An 18796-nucleotide genomic window follows, 5' to 3' on the forward strand; every position below is an offset into this window, starting at 1 on the left:
AACTTGATTTGCAAAGGGAAAGGCAGAATTTTTGCCTCAGATGAGAACCAAAACCTTTAGGAACAACATTGGGATTCCTAGAGATCTCCTTACTCCCACTGATGTGTTTTCTGGTTTTAAGTATCAAGGACAAATACTTCAGCCTCCACACAGCACTGACCCAAAAACAGCTCCAAAGATGATGATCTGAGGGTTTTAGGATTTGCATCATCTCTACCTCTTGAAATTGAAGTGTTTCATTCAGTCTGCCCCACAGCCTTGGTGCACACTGCAGAGGCTGAGCAACAGCTCAGGCTGCATCTGTTGTGCACTCACATGGTGCATTATTATCCATCCAAGCAATTCAAACAAGTTTGATTTTACAAAGCCTGAATAAAAGGATCAAGATTCACCTCCCTTCAATACAGCAGGGAAATAGTCAGCAAAGGGCCAGGTATTTTGTTGCTGTTAAAGATCACCAAGCTGATGAGAAGCTTCAAAGGACTTGGCTGAGTAGATAAGGTAGGAGACGAACTGCATATTTGGACATATAAGCATACAGGTGGAACAGGAAGAAAGGAAACCGGAGCAGCTAAATTGAAAGTGAACAACCTTATTTCTAAGACATTTCTATTTCTAAGACACGTTTTGCTGCACAGCAAGGCACACTCAGTGGAACAAATGACTCAAAGGAGCTCAAGGCTGCACTCCTCAGTGTCAGTGCTACATCGCTCCATCGGTCACACTCATAAACAGATGCATTTCTGAGAAAGAGAATCAGGAACTTCACATAAGAAAAATCTCAAGCTCTAATGGGACTCATCCTGTGCTACTTGAAAAAAAACACGAAAAGATCTGAAAGGTCAACACCGTGTGTCAGCAAAGATCTTAAACCATGTGAAAGGAAACGCTACCAGCAAGACCAAGACTTCAAAATCAAAAACAGTGACTGGGAGAAAAGTCACTGGGGGAGATCTCTAAGTGAGAAATACTTTAACAGGGGAACCAGAGCCAGCTGAGTGAAAGGAACAGCATCTTCTGGGTGAGAGATTCCAGATGGACCGTCTGCACAATAGAGCTCAAGCCCTCTGAGCTACTGCCCAGCACTGCTCATTTCTTACAGCCTTTGTCTGTGAAGCACAGGAGATGCATCTCAGAAATACCACAAAAGTTAACTAACATTTTCCCCACAACTGAGTCTAATTGCTGCCTCAACAAAGAAGTTGTGTCCCACCAAAGCATTCCCAGTTGATGAAGGAATGAGCAACGCCAATAAAAAGGAATTTCACTGTCTGAACACAGCAACGCTGTACAGTTCAGTCTACCTTAGTTTTATCAGGCAGGTATGTTTCACTACATCTGGTCACACAGACCAGTGTATTACAGGAAAAGAAGAAACAGAAGCAAGTGGAAAACACAAGCCACCTTTCAGCAAATTCATCTAAGCCCCAGGCTGTGTCAGAAAGCACTGCTCGTCTGGGAGCTGCTTCTCCTGCAGAGAACTGAGTGGTAACACTGCTTGATCACATCACCCTTCTGCAGTGTGCAGAAAGAGTTCAATCATCAAAACTTATTGGTTGAGACACTGGAAGATAAAACACCTCTTCAGGGGCAGCGAAAACCATCCTTCTGACTTGACCATGTTCTAGGCACAAAAATCAGCACAGTGGACTGAACTAATGTGAAGATAAGGGTATAAAAGATGAATAGGAGTGAACAGGCTAAAGGCGGCGAGGAGGACGAAGAGCAGTATCTTCATGGGAGCATCTACACACAAGTCCCAGATGTGAGGATTGCCATCAGGACAGAACGGAGGAGTCTCCAAGCTCGGACAACAGAGGAGTCCACCAGGAACACGTGAATCAGTAGAAGAATCCAGGTGGTATGCCTCTGAATAGCTGAGAATCTCTTTGAAACTTAAATGGACACCTGAAGCACAATTTTGAAAAACAAAACTCATGACTTTAATGTGATCCCACAGTTCTGAGAAGTTACACTCCCCCTGCCAGATTCATAAGTCCTCCCACCCCATCTGTGCTCACCACCCAAAGGCATGGCAACAAGACCAGGAATCAGCATGGACCCTGGAACATTCAGAGCCCACTCAGGCAGCATCCAAAGGAAGAGATGTCTTCTTCCAGTCTTCCTTATTGCCACAATGGAGGACTACTAACTCAAAATTCAAGTCACATCAGACTTTGGAATAATTGCAAAACCTTACCAGGGCAAGTGTTACTGAGCAGTAGTAACATCTCAGTGGCCAGCACTCAATTTGCAATTGTATCTTTGAATAATTCCTTGCAAAAAAAAAAAAAGAAAAAAGAAAAAAAAAAGGTAACTTGGGTAAAAATTTATTTTACATACAGACCATTGCAACATAACTATTATTTGAGACGTTATTTTATCTTTACAGAAAGTGACCAGCTGGTCTGAGATTAACAGAAGTGTAAGCTTGAGAGCTGGGATTTCAGAATGGAAATCAGATCTTGGGAGAGGAGTCCTTCCAAGCACCATGCAGTGCAGGGAGGAGCTGCAGGTCTCTTAACTGCAACAGCTGCACTGAACAGTAATGGAAGCAGATCTCCACCGTCAGCTCAGACCTTTCTGAAGCTGAACTTGCTGAGAAAGACGATGCCTGCACAGGTACAGATGCATTTCTGACATCTTGTTCAGCTCTCAAACTAGAAATGAATAGAGTGAAACAGCACAATCTCTGTAAAGTACAAAACATCAAGTTACAGGGCAGCAGACAGACAGGACAGCAATAATGGGGGACCCTCCTAAGCCACGAATTCTACATTTAGCGGGTTCCTGGCTGGGTTCATATGATGGCCCTAGTTCAAATGGACTGAGTACAAAAAAATACTTTGACCAATAATTAATTGAACTGGAAACAAACAGTCTACTAAAAAGCAATTCTTACTCTAGGTGCCAATGAGTCCTTAAAAGCAGGGAGGGGGCTGGGGAGCTGCTCTTTGGCAGTGCTGCCAAGATCATTCGCGCTGCTCCATTTTTACTTTAGGAGGTCTCAGGAAGGTCCTGTTCTTCTTTTCTTTCTTGCCCTTTGTATTTGCCTGGAAATTTCTCCAGCTGTCCACACGACCATCCCGACTTTCCTGGAAACAAAGGAGAGGAAGAGGAAGGTTAACAACTGCAAGAGCCAGAGAGCAGATTTTGCAAACTAGCTTTGAGAGGTTGGTACCAATTTGCCCCTTATGCTGCACCCTGGCAGCCAGGACATAGAGACACTGAAAAGCCACAGCAACAGATGCAGCACAATGGAGCCACAGGTGAGTTCACAAACACCAGTGTAAGCAATATGTTGCCTTCTTGTTTCAAAAGAAATGAGCTTGGGGTATGCAGGCCTGATTATAGCATACTGAATCCTCCTGAAAAGGAAAAAAAAAAAGACTCCTCACAAACCCAACCTATGATCCCTAAAGGCTGAAGGTTTCAGGACTGATCAAGTGCAGGGATGACTCGGTTCACTGTGTGATCCACAAGCTCAAGTCCCTTCTGAATAAATACCTGTGCCTGCACCACTGGAGCTGCACATAGGCTCAGCTACAACAGCTGTTCTCCTCCCTCCCATCTCTCCTCTATGGCTGCATGGCAGAAGGCAGGGATCTGGATGATGGGACACAGTGCACGCTCAGTAAGTTTGCAGATGACACAAAAATCTAATGCTCCACTGAGACACCATGGGGTCATGCTGCCATCCAGAGGGACCTTAACAAGCTGGAGAAAGCATCCAGTAAAGTCCTGCCCTTGGGGAAACAACTCCCCGCATCAACATGTGCTGGAGGTCACCCAGCTGGACAGGAGTTCTGCAGTGAAGGTCCTGAGGGTCCTGATGGATGCCACGTTGACCACAAGCAACACATCCTTGCCACGTAGGTGACTGAGGGTACCCTGGACTGCACTAGGAGCATTGCCAGCAGGCTAAGAGAGGTGATCAGCTCAGCACTGATGAGGTCACATCTGAAGTGCTGCATTAAGTCCCAGGCTTCCCAACAGAAGACAGAAATCAAGTTATTACAGAGAGTCCAGCAAAGGGCCACAGAGATGCTATGAATGGAACATCTCTCCTATGAAAGAAGGCTGAGACAGCTGGCTGGGACTGTTAAGCCTAGAGAAGAGAAAGCTCAGTTGGGATTCCTCATCAACACGTCAAGGATCTGAAGGGAAGGTGCAGTGAAAGCAGAGCAAGACTTTGCAGTGGTACCCAAGTGAAAGGATAGGAGGCAATGGGCACAGGCTGACACACAGGAGGTTCTGAGTACTAGGAAACACGTGGTCCTGGACAAATGGCTCGAGGTGGACCTGCTTGAGTAGGAAAGTTCACCTCCAGAGATCCCTTCCAACCTCGATTACTGCATAACACTTTTTTGAGGGATATGGCAACTTCTGTTCTAAGCCTCTTGTTCCTTACAATTTGTTGGTAGAAGCCACCTTAGCTTGAAATGCCGTGCTTAGTTTGAAATGCCGTGCTCAACGGGTGGTGGTCAATGGAGTGAAGTCCAGCTGGAGACCTGTTACAAGTGGTGTCCCCCAGGGGTCAGTACTGGGGCCCATCCTGTTTAATATCTTCATTGATGACTTAGATGAAGGGATTGAGTGTACCCTGAGTAAGTTTGCAGATGACACCAAGTTGGGAGGTTGTGTCAATCTGCCTGAGGGCAGGGAGGCCCTGCAGAGGGATCTAGGTAAGCTGGATCGCTGGGCTGAGATGAATGGGATGAGGTTTAACAAGGTCAAGTGTCAGGTTCTGCACTTTGGCCACAACAACCCCAGGCAGCATTACAGGCTTGGGGATGAGTGGTTGGATGATTGTGAAGAGGAAAGGGACCTGGGGGTGTTGGTTGATGCTCGGCTGAACATGAGCCGACAGTGTGCCCAGGTGGCCAAAGGGTCAATGGCATCCTGGCCTGCATTAGAAATAGTGTGGACAGCAGGAGCAGGGAGGTGATCATCCCCCTGTACTCAGCACTGGTGAGGCCGCACCTCAAGTACTGTGTTCAGTTTTGGGTCCCTCACTACAAGAAAGACATTGAGGCCCTGGAGCGTGTGCAGAGAAGGGCAACGAAACTGGTGAGGGGTCTGGAGCACAAGTCTTACGAGGAGAGGCTGAAGGAGCTGGGATTGTTGAGTGTGGAGAAGAGGAGGCTCAGGGGAGACCTCATTGCACTCTACAACTTCCTGAAGGGAGGCTGTGGTGTAAAAGGGTCTGGCCTCTTCTCCCAGGCAAATAGTAGGACCCGAGGAAATGGCAAGAAGTTGTACCAGAGGAGGTTTAGGTTGGATATTAGGAGAAACTTTTTCTCTCAGAGGGTGGTCAGGCACTGGAATGGCTGCCCAGAGAGGTGGTGGAGTCGCCATCCCTGGCAGTGTTCAAGAGGCGCCTGGATGAGGAGCTACGAGAGATGGTTTAGTAGCTTGTGGCACTGATAGGAATGGGAGGGTGGTTGGACTAGATGATCTTGCAGGTCGTTTCCAACCTTGTGATTCTGTGATTCTGTGTGAAATTTCTGGGAAAGCAAATATTGGGTAGGGGGAAGGAGGAGAAAGCAGACATTAAAACTTACTCCTTTTGGATACACCAAAACATGATTGAGCTCTCAAGGCTGATCCTATGAGGATCCAGCAATATTGCAGAACACATATAAGGATCAAAAGTACAAGTCCTCAGGGTAAAGAGACAGGAGAGCTGACCAGAGAACATGCAGTGCTCAAGCAGGGATTACAATCACCAGGAGCTGGTAACCATAGAAGAGTGATGCAGAGGCAGCACAGGCACCTTTGCAGGCCTTTCTTTTTTGGACATCACGCTCATTCCTTTCAGATACTCTGCAAAGGCAGCTACAAGCCTGGAATAAGGCAGCTACAGTCGGTATACTTTCTCCCATCTATGGCCACAAGCAGGAATAAACTTCTTATGCCTGCAGATTAGATGATCTATTTTGAACATTAGCACGTAATTCTGATACTCTCTCTTCATATTTATGGAGTTGTCACCAGCAAGGTTGGAGAAGACACTTGCAAGTGCAGAGGTTCAGCTGTTTAGGAGCAGTATCAATAGCTCAGGAGTTCTCCTTTTTGGTACATCATTATTTGCTTGTAATATGAGTTCACATTTCCTCAGGTTCCATCCTTTACTGCATCTGCAGAGCAGCAACACCCAACTTCTCCAACCACAATGACCACAGAAGTTCTGCCAGCAACACTACCAGAGGCACAACATTTCTCTACCTGGCAATACATGACAAAACTCCACTGTGCACTCAAGGCAGCAGTATTACACAAATGCAGTCAGTTCAGTGTTTTCCAGAACACCCAACTTCCTGTATCCATACAGTTCAGCATATGAATAGAGAAACTCTGCCCATTTAAGTCCCTGGAAAAATCCCAGCTGTCTGCTTTCCAAAGGATGCCAGCCCAGCACACACAACTCTCTCCCAGACACCTTGTTCTATAAAGGACTCTAGAACATAGCCTGGAACTGAGTTTGAAGGTAGCTGAACAATCCAGCACATCCTTTCAGAAGGTCCTGCATATGGTTATTATATTCTTCCCTGTCCACCCAGCCCTCCATGCCACAGAACTTCCCCTCTGGTCTGTAATAAAGGAAGAATTACAGGCTAGATCAGATACTTTGGCAGACTGTAGGTCTGTCACCTAGAATGGCAGCACAACAACCACAGAGCCACTTATGATATCTGGACCTTCAATACAGACTAGAAGGAGCAAAGGGAAGTAGCAATTATTTAGATCTTTGGTATGTGTAAGAAATACAGATTCCCTAAGTGTTAGCAATCTGTTTGATGAGAACCAACCCAGCTCAAACCAGTGGTTGAACAGCTATGATTACCACCAGTGACTCGGGCTAAGGAGTAATTCCCATTTCCAACTTGGGCTAAGAATAAGATGCGGACAGAGCTGAAAAAATACTGCAACTTCATTTACAATACACCTGTTTTAGAGAAGTGATATCAAAGCTCTATCAGATTTATGCCAAACCATTTCTATGATGTGGCTCTGGGCAGCCTGGTCTGGTGGTTGGAGACCCTGCACACAGCAGGGGTTGAAACTCAATGACCACTGTGGTCCTTTTCAACCCAGGCCATTCTGTGATGATGCTATGATTTCACTAAGCATTTATCTAAATTAGCTCAAACACCTGCCAACAAAAAGTCTCTCTTTTTGCAGAGGCATTTCCAGCAGCACAGCCCAGAATTGCTGAGGCCCATCCCATACGTGGCATTCAGTTCAGCTGCTGATTACCTCAAAGTTCTTCTGCCATTCTCGTTCTCGTTTTGCCTTCTCCTGTGCTTCGATTTCTTCTTCTCTTTGTCGTTTCCTGGAAAGGAAGTCACAAAGAAGCTGTGAACCACAAGTACCTTAATTAAAGAAACACGGTGACACTTTCAACACATCTCTGAAAGCTCTTCCAATTTCTGGCAAATTACAGTTCTTGTCAGTAAATATGGACAACTGTGGCTGCACAGCAAAGAAACTGGTTTCAAAACCAAAGAGAGAAGAGATGGTAACACGGCACCACTGAGCGCAGACACACATTTAATCAAACCAGCGAGTCATCTTCTCTTGTAAAGCAAGTTGGAATCCTTAATAACTCCAGTGGTAGCTATCTAAAACTGCTCAGGGTACACATTTTGAGAAGTTAGCAAACACATGAGCATGCAAATAAGAATGAGAAGGTTTTTTCCTTAATTCTCATCTACAGAAGCCCAGCTCTGTGAAGTGCATCTACAGCAACTGCTCAGGCAACAGGTGATTGATGACAATCGTGCCACGAGGTATTTCTGGCAATTAGTTAAAAATAAAAATCAACTGCTTGCATGCTAACAACACATAAAACCATTTCATTGTTTTTGCTGGCCTCTACAGATCATATAAGCGTAGTAAATGTATCTTAAGAACAGGAGGGAACGTTTCCTATTCGCTTTCTTCAAGCACAGCAGACATCTACACTCAACAAAGAACACGTGGAATCTACATCATTAGAATTCAGGCTTCATTCTGACAGGATCCTTGTTAACTTAATCCAAGGCTGTGCTTCCAGCAGCAGGTTGGAGCAGATGACTCCCAAAGGTCAGTTCAAAAACACTTTCCTCAGATTCTCCAATTTCTGATCTTTTCCTAGGAAGTGTGAGGGGCAAAGCAGAGCCCGAGCTGCACAAGCAGAATGCTATCTGTACCTTTCATGCATTTCTTTAGCTTCTCTTTCTTTCCTCTTAATTTCCAGTTCAGCAAAGAGCTTCATTGTCTGTTTGTACACGGCCTGTTTGAACTGCAAAACACAAATCTGGTTTTGAAACAATGCATGTTAACACAGTTAGAGAAATCTGTTTTACAGAAGAATGTAAGAAGCACAAAAAGAAACACAGCCTGCTGGCCTGCACTGAGAGCAGCGCATAGCAGAGATGGAGAAGATGGTATAAAACACTGCTGATTAAATTCTGGTCTTAACGTAACCAGGAAACAACTACTTAATAGCCTAATAATATCTCATTTCATTTGTATTCATGAAGCTGTGCCCAAACTGAACTTCATTTCAAGCCCTCTTATTTTTTCCCCACAGAGTTCTGCAATGCCATAATATTTGACATATTAAAAAAGGCTGAATGGTCACTGTTTAGTTGGTGATATCCCAGCAGACCTCCTTGATGTGTTGTAACAATCCAGCCCTGGCTTTCATGAGGAAAATATCACTATAATTAAAACTTCATTATTAAAGAACAGCAAAAGACCTTTGAAAATCAATGCAAAATAAGACTATTATTAGGATGATACCAAGAGGGAAAAAAACACTTCATAGGAAAAAAAAAAAAAAAAAAAAGAAGGATGAATTTGTAAGATTAAAAATCTATCCTATATGCCAGAAACAGCCCAAACAACCCTTCCTACAAAATGTCCCTAAAACACATTTTAGAAGCTGCAATGGGTTCTATATGAGCCTCTGCTGGCAGCAAGAATGCCACAGCTCCAGCATTCAGAACACAAAATGAACTTCAATTCCAAAAAGAGTGTATGATGGACCAGCAATGGGGCCTTGCTCCTAGGAAACTGGATATTTTGATCCACGTAATATCACAATGCATTTCCTATTTACACTGCAGTCAAACCACTTCCAGAATGGATGTAACTCAATGGATGGAACTTCTACACTCACTCACAACCTATTCTTCTGTAAGCAGAAAGATTTACAACACTCAAACAGCCAAAGAAATGTCTGCATGCTGGTTTTGATTCGCATTTCTCAAAACACATCCTGTGCTCCTCCGTCACCCTGAAGCACAACTTACAACTTCAGGATCATCTTCTTCTACATTGGGAGGTTTTCCATCCTTCTTCAATTGCTTCTTCTTTTCTTTCACCTAAAGATTAAGAATGAAAGTAAGAGCCTACAAAGTTTTACACAGCTCTCCTCGCTGTATCTAAGCAGCACTGTGTTCTGTGAAGAACTTTGGATAACGGTAAGTTCTTGATTTAGATCTATGTTTTATTTTACATCAAAATCTCCTGGCCTTCAGCCCAAATACACGCACGATCGCTGTCACATGAACTGCAGGCATGAGAAATAACACGTTAGATACTATTCATCCAACATAACCCCCTTCTTTCTTTCTGTTAGTTTGTTGTTAAGGTACATTTACATCCAGCACGTACAATTCAGACTAGCAGGAAGTTCATTTTGCATTGCAATATTGAGACATTAACAATAACAAGCAGAACATAAAGCGTGCCTTGATTTACAGCACCTGAGTTCTCCCATATCAGCTTGTTACGTATGGTCTGCTCATGTTACTCAACTCACTTCTTGACCACTGCAATCCAAGCTCCTTATCTTATAGGTCGTTTTTCCCCAAAACTTCCCAGTCTTCAGCTTTCACCACCTATTATCTTCCACCTACACAGATCTGAACTGCAGTGTTCATTCACAGACTTGAAAAAACTATTTAGGTCAGATCTTGCGGCTTGACCTAATTATTTCCAGTACTGAATTTCACTGAGTTATCCTGCACTGGGCTCAAATGCAGCCTTGGACAAAGCACAATTGTGGATGCCTTGAGAAGCTCAGTCCACCTGCACAGCTGCATCCTGAGTTTTGCTCAGTTCACCTTTTAATGACCTAAACACATGGAAGATATATAAAAAAATCAAATTAAGAATAGCTTATGGAATACTTACAGTATGTTCCACATATTCTTTTCCTGCCTGTATCACATCCAAGGCTCTCTTCTTTTGCTCCTGATCTAGCAGTAACTTGTACGCTTTATCTACAGCTAAAAAACAAGTGCCAATGTTAATAGCACCAGTAGTCACATTCAAAAGGCATCACAAGATTGCTACTTTGTAGGGCTTTGAGGTGTTTTTTGTGTTTTGGTTTTTTTTCCCCATTACACCCTGGTGATTTCATGATCAGTCAAATGAGATTTGGGTTGTGGCAGTGTCACAGTGTCAGACACCTCTGGACTATGCAGGTTAAAGCACCAATCCTACCAAGTGATTTAGTTACAAGGTATGAGGTTAAGCTTGAGGTTGGCAATGCCTCTGAAATCACTGTGTTACTGTTGTACAGTCTTTGAATAAAATCTAATGCACACAATAAACAGTTTTTTTTTTAAACTATCCTGAAGCCCAATGGATGAGTTTGTCCCACTGCAAACTAACAACAATACCACTACTGCCACCTAGTGCAATGCTGCTGCTGAAATGCCAACCAAATGCCATCAACTGCTTCTCTCATCTAAGGCACCTCTGCAACAATTCTGTCCTTTGGTGGGGGCCCAGACCTTACAAGCATTTAAAACAGCTACAGAAAAACAGCAGCCCAACTACTACCACACTGCAGCTCAGAAAAGGGTGAGAGTCAGCAGCACAGGCTTACCTTCAAATGCCTTCTGAGCTCTATCTGCATCATCCTGATTTTTGTCTGGATGTACCAATATTGACAGCTGCAAAACAAAGAATCTTGCCCTCAAGATCTTTGTAAAAAAGAAAAGACTGCTTCAGTGCTTTCTGTGAGAGGAGAGAGCAGCTCACAGGAGGAATCAGAAGGGACAACATCCCTTTGTATGTACAGGCAAATGAGCTGACAACACAGCAGACTAAACATCAGTAAAAGTTTATAATGGCTTCTCACTGAAAACCAGGTCCAACTTCTGTAATGGGAAGGCTGCAGAAGCTGCAGTTTGGGCCATGCAGCCATACAAACACCTTCCAGCCACAGCAGCATAGGGCTGATATGAACCATTTGTTCACACGAGTTTCAAACCCTTGGTCTTAAAAAGAAACAAATCCACAAAGACCATCCTCAGCCATGGTTTACCTCTTGTTCTACACCTGCTGAGAAGTCCTCCAGGATCTCTAAAGTTATTCAAATACTAAACCACTTCAAACGATGAGTACATTTTTTCCTTAGACTCCTTCACAGAAAGTCAAGCAGTCTCTGCAGAGCAGTCAGGACACTGATCACTAGCATCTTTAGGACAGCCTTAAAGCAACAAGAAGCACGTGTTCCTTATTTTCCCCTTTTAAAGGATGAGAACACTCTAAAAGTTTCTCTACACAGCATTCTTTTCCCATACCTTTTATTTTTGTCACTGTTAGTCAGACTCTCTAGTTTATCTACATCTTTCCTACTATGATGCTGAAAACAGTGCACTGGTGAACATAAAATATTCACTTCCTGACCCATGACACTTGCTGGTTCATAGAAAAAAGGTTTTCCTCCTGTCCCCAAGAACAGCACAGTGCTCATTTACTCTGTGACTTGCAATAGCCAGTATCTTCTTCCTTCTATTGGCTGTTCCAGTTAGGCATTCGATTTCTTCAGTTAATAATTCCACACACTGGTTTCATTCCATCACTTTGACTTCAAAACACTTTTCTGCAGTATTCTATCAGCACAAAGCTAAGACAGCTGTGTTCACCAATAAGCAAAATTGAGAACTCAGCAACAGACTGAAAGGTTATCCTTCCATTCCCCATGAAAAAGCACAGAGCACCTGCCACCACCTCACACTCCTTCATCAGGACAAGAGAGCTGCTGGCTGTCTCAAGCCAGATCTCCATGCCTACAGCACAAATTCAGATGGCAAGATGCAGCCCTCTGAGAACTGCATCTTTCTGCTGCATGCACTGACCATGCATTTCTCCTGCAGATTTGCAGCAGAATAAGTCTGGAATAATGTTTCCTGTGTTGCAAGGAGCAATGAAGAAGAGCCACTGAGAAGAGCTGCTGCTCTGTCAGGCAGCCCAACCACAAAAACAATAACTGGTGAAATTCTTAAGGAGATCTCAAAAATAAATACTTCTGGATCAAAGGTAATGTATTTAAGAGAAATACATTTTGACAGACCTTAAATTTCTGTCAAATGTTGACCTCCTCTTCGGACTAAGCTCCAATACACAGCTGATATGTGGGCTTTTCAGTTCATAGCAGCTCAGTCACACGCTTTACAAATCAGCATACCATGCACAGACCAGGCACCCTTCTGCAGCTTTCCCCTCGTGGATACAAAGATTGTTCTACATGTTTCTTCACAAAACAGCTTCTTGTCTCTACCCAGACACAACTTTTCTACTGCTTTCCCCATTCCCAAGCACAGCTGCACAATCTCTGCAGAGCTTCTAGTGTTCATTTCAGAAGCTTCAAATGCAAAAGTCAAATACCTGTCGAAACCTTTTCTTTATTTCTTCATCTGTGGCTTCAGGGTCCATCTGCAGAACCTAAAAAAGATCACAACAACAGAGCAAATTCAATGCTATGCCCCACATTTCAGGTTCCTGGCAGCAAGTTCTGAATACTTGGTTCATCAGCATACAGGCTGAATGTCAGAAAGCTCACCCCAATGGGAAGCTGCCTCAGCATGAGTTTTCATCTAGTAAAATGGAGACATTTTAAGGGACAGCGTGTTTGGGACATTCTACCTCACGCAATGCTATATTTCTTTGAGTATGCCAGAGCCCTTTCCACACTCTAATCTTGTACAGACAGCTGCCATCCCTAAATAGCCACCTTTGGTCCAAACCTTCAACCAAATCCATTACTTAGTTCAGTAGAAACAGAAGCACATCATGGCTTTGGGACACTGTCAGACAATTTGTAACTGAGAGCAGTTACAAGAAACACATTATTTCATAAGAATTTATTGATTTTGTCTGTTAGCTTTTGAAAGATGGAAGAGTTTTACTGTTTGGCTTCCATGAACAAGCTTACAACTCGTTTTTCTTTAGGGATGCAACAAACTCAGAAAAAATGTTTAGGAACTGTTCTGTGAATCAATTGACTAACAGAAGCACTAAGCAACAACTGAACTTGCTCAGCGTGGACACACACTGGTCTGACACTAAGAATCTGGAAATATAAAACACTTCTTTTGCAGAAAAGCTACAGCTCACTTTTAAACGGCTTCTGTCATTTGCTCTCCAAGTCCAGTATTGAGATGTACACAGATCCAAACACTGCAAAGTGAATCTCCTGAATGATCAGCCTTAAATTTGGGCTATGAAAAGCATCTGAGTCTATTAGAAAAAAAGACAGGGATGACATCAGGAAAGAACTCTTGTTCAGTGGATGAGAAACAGAGCACACCAGCAATGTGCACTCACAGCCCTGACAGCCAATCCTATCTTGAGCTGCACCAAAAGGACTGCAGCTAACAGGACAGGGCAAAGGAAGCAATTATCCCCCACTACAGTGCTGCATTCAGCTCTGAGGCCCCAGCATAAGGACATGGACCTGCTGGGGCAGATCCAGACCATGCCATGAGGATGCTCAGAGGGCTGAAGCACCTCTCCTGTAAAGAGAGGCTGAGGGAGGTGGGGCTGTTCAGCCTTGAGAAGCAAAGGCTCTAGAAGACCTCATTTTGACCTTTCCATTACCTACAAGAAATGTGGGGAGGAACTTTGTCAGGAAGTACAGCTATATGACAAGGGGTAATAGCTTTAAATTGAAAGAGGAAAAGATTTAGATTAGATATTTGGAAGAAATTCTTCATCACGGGGCACATGAGACCCTGGCACAGGATGCCTCAACCCTGGAGGTGCTCAAGGCCGGGCAGCACAGGGCCCAGGCAGTCTCATCTGGCAGAGGGCAGCCAGCCCATGTGTTGCACCAAAGGGCAATGTAATTTGGCAGAAAATAAACTCCATTGTGTTTCAGCTTGTCCTCAGCTATCAGAGGGGCTGGGGACAGCTGAGCGTAGATTCTGAGCAATGCCCAACCCAGAGCTTTAAGTTTGGTCACAGAACTTCCATGACTATGGATTCACAGACAGCACACTGCCCAATTCACCTGGCAGCATCCAAATGGGTTCCACGGCCACTCAAAGAATTCGAGCCATGCCCAGACTAGGAACTCTCACAGCTTGATCAGTGAATTGTGCAGTTCATTAAAGCAACAGATTACAGGTTCTTTTGGATTGCTGGTGATAAACACACTTGTCTGCAAAGCATGAGAGGTTAACCAAGAACATGAACAGAAATTACTTTGTCTTCCAGGGAAGCACTCAGCATTACTGACCGTGCAAGTGTTACCCAAGAAGCATCCCTATGGAGGGGAATGGTGGCTCAGCCTGTTGACTGAACCTAGAAGTAAAAGATGGTCCATGTCTGACATCTGATGGCATTTTCCCTGACATTCTCCCTCTTTTAAGCCATTTTTATGCTATTTTTTATTTTACAGGTAGAGCTTGAGGGACTTCAGTCACATATACTTCTGTTTATTCTTGGTGTAAAATTATCTCACCTTGCTTTTAAAGACATATGATGGAAAAAAAAATAATCAGAATGCAAGCTCAGTAAGGGGCAGTTGTACCTCAGGGAGAAGTATATTGGGATGTTTTGGTATTACAATGAGCAAAGTTCATCAAAGGACAGCATTTTGTCAAAAGAAAACAACAGCAGACCTTTGGCCTGGGGGCTGCAGGTAAGCAGTTTGGCACTACCAAGTCCCCATCCCAGCACTGCTCTTCTTAGGAGTCAGTATACCAGGTTCTCCTGATGCTGCCAACCTCTAAAGTTGCCCAGGGAGCCACTATGGATCACAGAACTTGGCTGCAGTGTCTGTACTCTGCTCCACACTCTGTGCCATTTAATGGACTCCTTCAATACCAGCTACACTCTGCTTCTGGACCCCTGTGACCAATTCTGTACCTTAGTTTGCAAATCACTTATAGCAATTGCTCCACACCAGGGCAGAGGGCTGGAACTGAGTGGGCTTTAAGATTCCTTCCAACCCAAGCCAGTCTGTGATTGCATGAATAGCCAGAACACCACCACAATACGTTCCCTTCACTGTTTTCCTTTTAAGATTTTAACCGATTGCAACTGGAACAGCACAATACAACATGGAATCCAATTCCCACTGACTCCTCCAGGATTGCTCTCTGCTATGATAAGTGGGAGTCTCTCTATCCTTCTATGCACAGAAGTTCAGTGGGATGAACACCCAAAATAAAGGATGATCAGAAATGCTGAGTCAACTGTGGTCAGAAGAGAACCTGACAGCATGCCACCTGTTATGATACCATACACAAAGTATTTAGTATTACTCTGCCAAATCTCCCAGTGCTGTTAAACAAGAGAAGCATGCCAACAGAACACAATTTCTTCCTGCCATTAAGCACTTACATACCATCCTTCTGTCTCCTACACTATAATCCATGTTCAGAAATTTGTATCTTTCTGACAATTGGCCTCTTTTCAGAAAGAAACACTCAGTAAAACTAGAATTGGGCGTGCTAAGTCAGACAGGAGAATATGCTCAGACTAACCTCAAAAGGATTCAAGTTGAAATAGGAAGATCCAGGTCGGGTCAGCCTGTCAATCTGGTTTTTTGATGTTAAAACAGAGTCTCGCTTTTCAATTTGTTTTACCTGCAGAACAAAAAACACTCATTAACCAATTATAACAACATGCTTACCTGCCTTCCTATGTTACAGCCACACCAACTGTTATCATTCCGCACTGTAATTCACAACACCTTTTGCTCATCCCAAGCCTGTAGTTACTTAAGCATCAGCAGGGAACATTTTTCAGTGTTTTCAGTGTTTTCAACCCTTTGAAAGAGGAGATAACAGCAGGACAAGGGGAAATGGTTTGAAGTTGAGGGAGGGAAGATTGAGGTTGGATGTCAGGGGGAAGTTCTTTGCTGTGAGAGTGGTGAGGTGCTGGAACAGCTGCCCAGAGAGGCTGCGATGCCCCATCCATCCCTGGAGGTGTTCAAGGCCAGGTTGGATGGGGCCCTGGGCAGCCTGGGCTGCTATGAAATGTGGAGGTTGGTGGCCCTGTGTGCAGCAGGGAGTTGGAGCTCCGTGATCTTCAAGGTTCCTTCCAACCCGGGCCATTCTGTGATTTCTACAGCATGGCAGTACTTTCAGCATCATTTTTCAGCTGTGAAAGAAATCTAGAAAGCACTTCTGCTTTTGTCTTCCACGGCTTGCTCAGCAGCTGTGCCTTTTTGCCCTCGCTTCACTCCTACACTTTGCCAGAACCGTCATCCCGATACCTTGGATACCAACTGCACGGCTGCTTTTAACCCAGCACTGCCGGGAGAGACAACAAACGCCATCACATCGTTGTAAGCAAGCAAAAACCTCTCACTTAGGCCATTTTTTTTCAGCAACGCAGTTTTCTTTTCGATCCTCTCCCTGTAACCCAACCCAAACCCGTTATCGGCACTCATTATTCACCTTTAGGAGAAGGAACACGCAGGCAGGGCTCAGTTAACCACCCGAGGGACGCACTAAGAACTGCGCTGGGTTCCCCTCCAGCTCCCCCGGCTGCAGGGCAACAACAGCTGGGCTCGGAGCTGACAGCAGAGCCGGCGGTCTGCGGGGATTCATCGAAGCGGGCGAGAGGAGCTGAGAGCAGAGCTGAGGGCAGCGCTCAGAGCCCCACGAGGCCGCAGGGCTCACACGCCCGCAGCGCTCACCCGGCCGGGCCCCTCCGCGCCACCCCCGCCCGCCCCCACGCAGGCTCCGCTCCGCCCGCCAGGCCCCGACGCCGCCGGTTAGGCCGCGGCGAGCCGTCAGCGCGCAGACAGAGCTCTGGAGAGCGCGGCCAGGTTCGCGCGCCCCCGCCGCCGCCTACGGCCGGCCGCCGGTACCTCGCTGTAGAAGGTGAGGAACGCCTCCTCGGCGGCGCCCCCCGCCCCGCGCTCCTCCGGAGCCGCCATCGCCAGCACCACGTGATGCCACACGCACGCGCGAAACCGACCGAGAAGGCGGCGCCCCCGGCACGTGACCGCGGCGGCGCGTCGCGGTAACGGGGAGGGGCGGAGAGGCGGGAGCGGCGCGTGCGCAGTCGGGCTCTTCCCGCTCTGCGGGGTTGGGCGCGGTGCCGGCGCTCCAAGGGCAGGCGGACATGGCGGCCGTGTCGGCGCTGAGGGGCGGCCTGCGCGGGGCCCTCCTGGCGCAGCAGCAGCAGCGCGCCTGGAGCTCGGGCTCGGGCGCAGACCAGGTGCGTGCGGGGCGGCGCGGTACGGGGCGAGCCTGCGGGGCGCGGCGCTCAACGCCTCGTTTCCCCGCAGCTGGGCGAGCTGGGCAAAGGCGCCGGGAAGGGCGGCGGTGGCGGCGGCTCCATTCGCGAGGCCGGAGGGGCTTTCGGTAAGAAGCAGGCGGCCGAGGAGGAGCGTTACTTCAGGTGAGCCTCCGGAATCCCGGCGGGACGCCGTACGCGGTCACATCGTGCCGGGCCCACCTCGCGCTGTGCTCTGTTACAGGGAGAAGGAACGGGAGCAGCTGACGGCCTTAAGGAGGCACCACGAAGAGGAGATCGATCACCACAAGAAGGAGATCGAGCGGCTGCAGAAGGAGATCGAGCGGCACAAGCATAAGATCAAGACGCTGAAGGATGATGACTAAGCTGCTGCTGCTGGGTGTTGTTTGCCTCTGGTGTAAAACAGCCGTGCGGGCTGCGTGCTTTGGCCAAAGTTATCCACGTGTGTTGTGTTATACTGTGGTTGGCAACAATGTCAAATAAACTGCTCAGTGGCTCTTCTGTTCAGTACCTGGTTAATGAGGGGGCAAAAAAAATCTGCTGTTTGGTTGTAAGTATCATAGACTTATAGAATGGCCTGGGTTGAAAAGGAGCACAATGCTCATCTGGTTCTAACCCCCTGCTGTGTGCAGGTCACCAACCAGCAGACCAGACTGTCCAGAGCCACATCCAGCCTGGCCTTGAATGCCTCCAGGGATGGGGCATTGCTCAACACCACTGCAGAAGGTGGGTAACAAGGATGAAAGTGACAAGGTATAAAAGCCTGAAACCATGAGTTCAAACTGGTAGGACCTCCTCCCTTCACTTTTGGTTGAACAAAAGCAGTAAACGGAGTTGTTTGCCCTTGCTTTTTTTTTTTTTTTTTTTCCAATTTTTTTTTTTTGTGAACACCCGGGGTGTTTTGTATGGTTTTTTTTTTTTTTTTTTTTTTAATGTGAATTACCCACGTTGTCCAGTTTGGTCACTTTGTGCCTTTTTGTCACACTAGTCCTCCAGAGCAGAGAAGGTAAATGAGATATGACAAAGACAAAGCAAACACTTTTTTTTTATGATCAGAGGGACTGGCTCAATGCAAGATAAAATGAGCTTATATGCTACAAAATAACACCGTAATAACAGCAACATTGTCCCTCAGTCAGCGTATGAGAAGTTTCCTGGAGACAGGCAGGTGCACAGCACATTACCCTTAATAGGTACACTAATAATCCATCATAATAAAATATCTAAAGCAGTGGAAAACGTCCTATTTGGTGTGTGTGTGTTAACATGTCATATGCTACAGCAGAAGCAA

At 45.8% G+C, this 18796-nt stretch overlaps 2 protein-coding genes across 2 annotated transcripts; one reads left to right on the plus strand and one right to left on the minus strand.

The window, feature by feature from the left end:
* Nucleotides 1-2314: 2314 nt before the first annotated feature.
* On the minus strand, nt 2315-17213 carry DNAJC8 (DnaJ heat shock protein family (Hsp40) member C8). Its single transcript, XM_042885612.1, has 9 exons — nt 17114-17213; nt 15780-15881; nt 12676-12732; nt 10889-10955; nt 10189-10283; nt 9303-9374; nt 8196-8287; nt 7261-7336; nt 2315-3095 (listed from the first exon to the last, which is right to left on the minus strand). The coding sequence occupies exons 1-9, from the start codon at nt 17180-17182 to the stop codon at nt 2973-2975; spliced, it is 753 nt and encodes a 250-aa protein (XP_042741546.1). The 5' UTR covers nt 17183-17213; the 3' UTR covers nt 2315-2972.
* A 65-nt stretch (nt 17214-17278) lies between these two features.
* On the plus strand, nt 17279-18006 carry ATP5IF1 (ATP synthase inhibitory factor subunit 1; the record flags this gene model as incomplete). Its single annotated transcript, XM_042885562.1, is given in 4 exon segments — nt 17279-17348; nt 17351-17466; nt 17537-17649; nt 17729-18006. Coding segments are annotated over 4 exon segments (441 nt in total), but the record flags the coding sequence as incomplete, so codon positions are not given.
* Between the last annotated feature and the right edge of the window lie 790 nt (nt 18007-18796).

The sequence above is a fragment of the Lagopus leucura genome, unplaced genomic scaffold (assembly GCF_019238085.1).
Source record: "Lagopus leucura isolate 7727_CA_CO unplaced genomic scaffold, USGS_WTPT01 Super-Scaffold_100051, whole genome shotgun sequence".
In the NCBI taxonomy this organism is placed as follows: domain Eukaryota; kingdom Metazoa; phylum Chordata; class Aves; order Galliformes; family Phasianidae; genus Lagopus; species Lagopus leucura.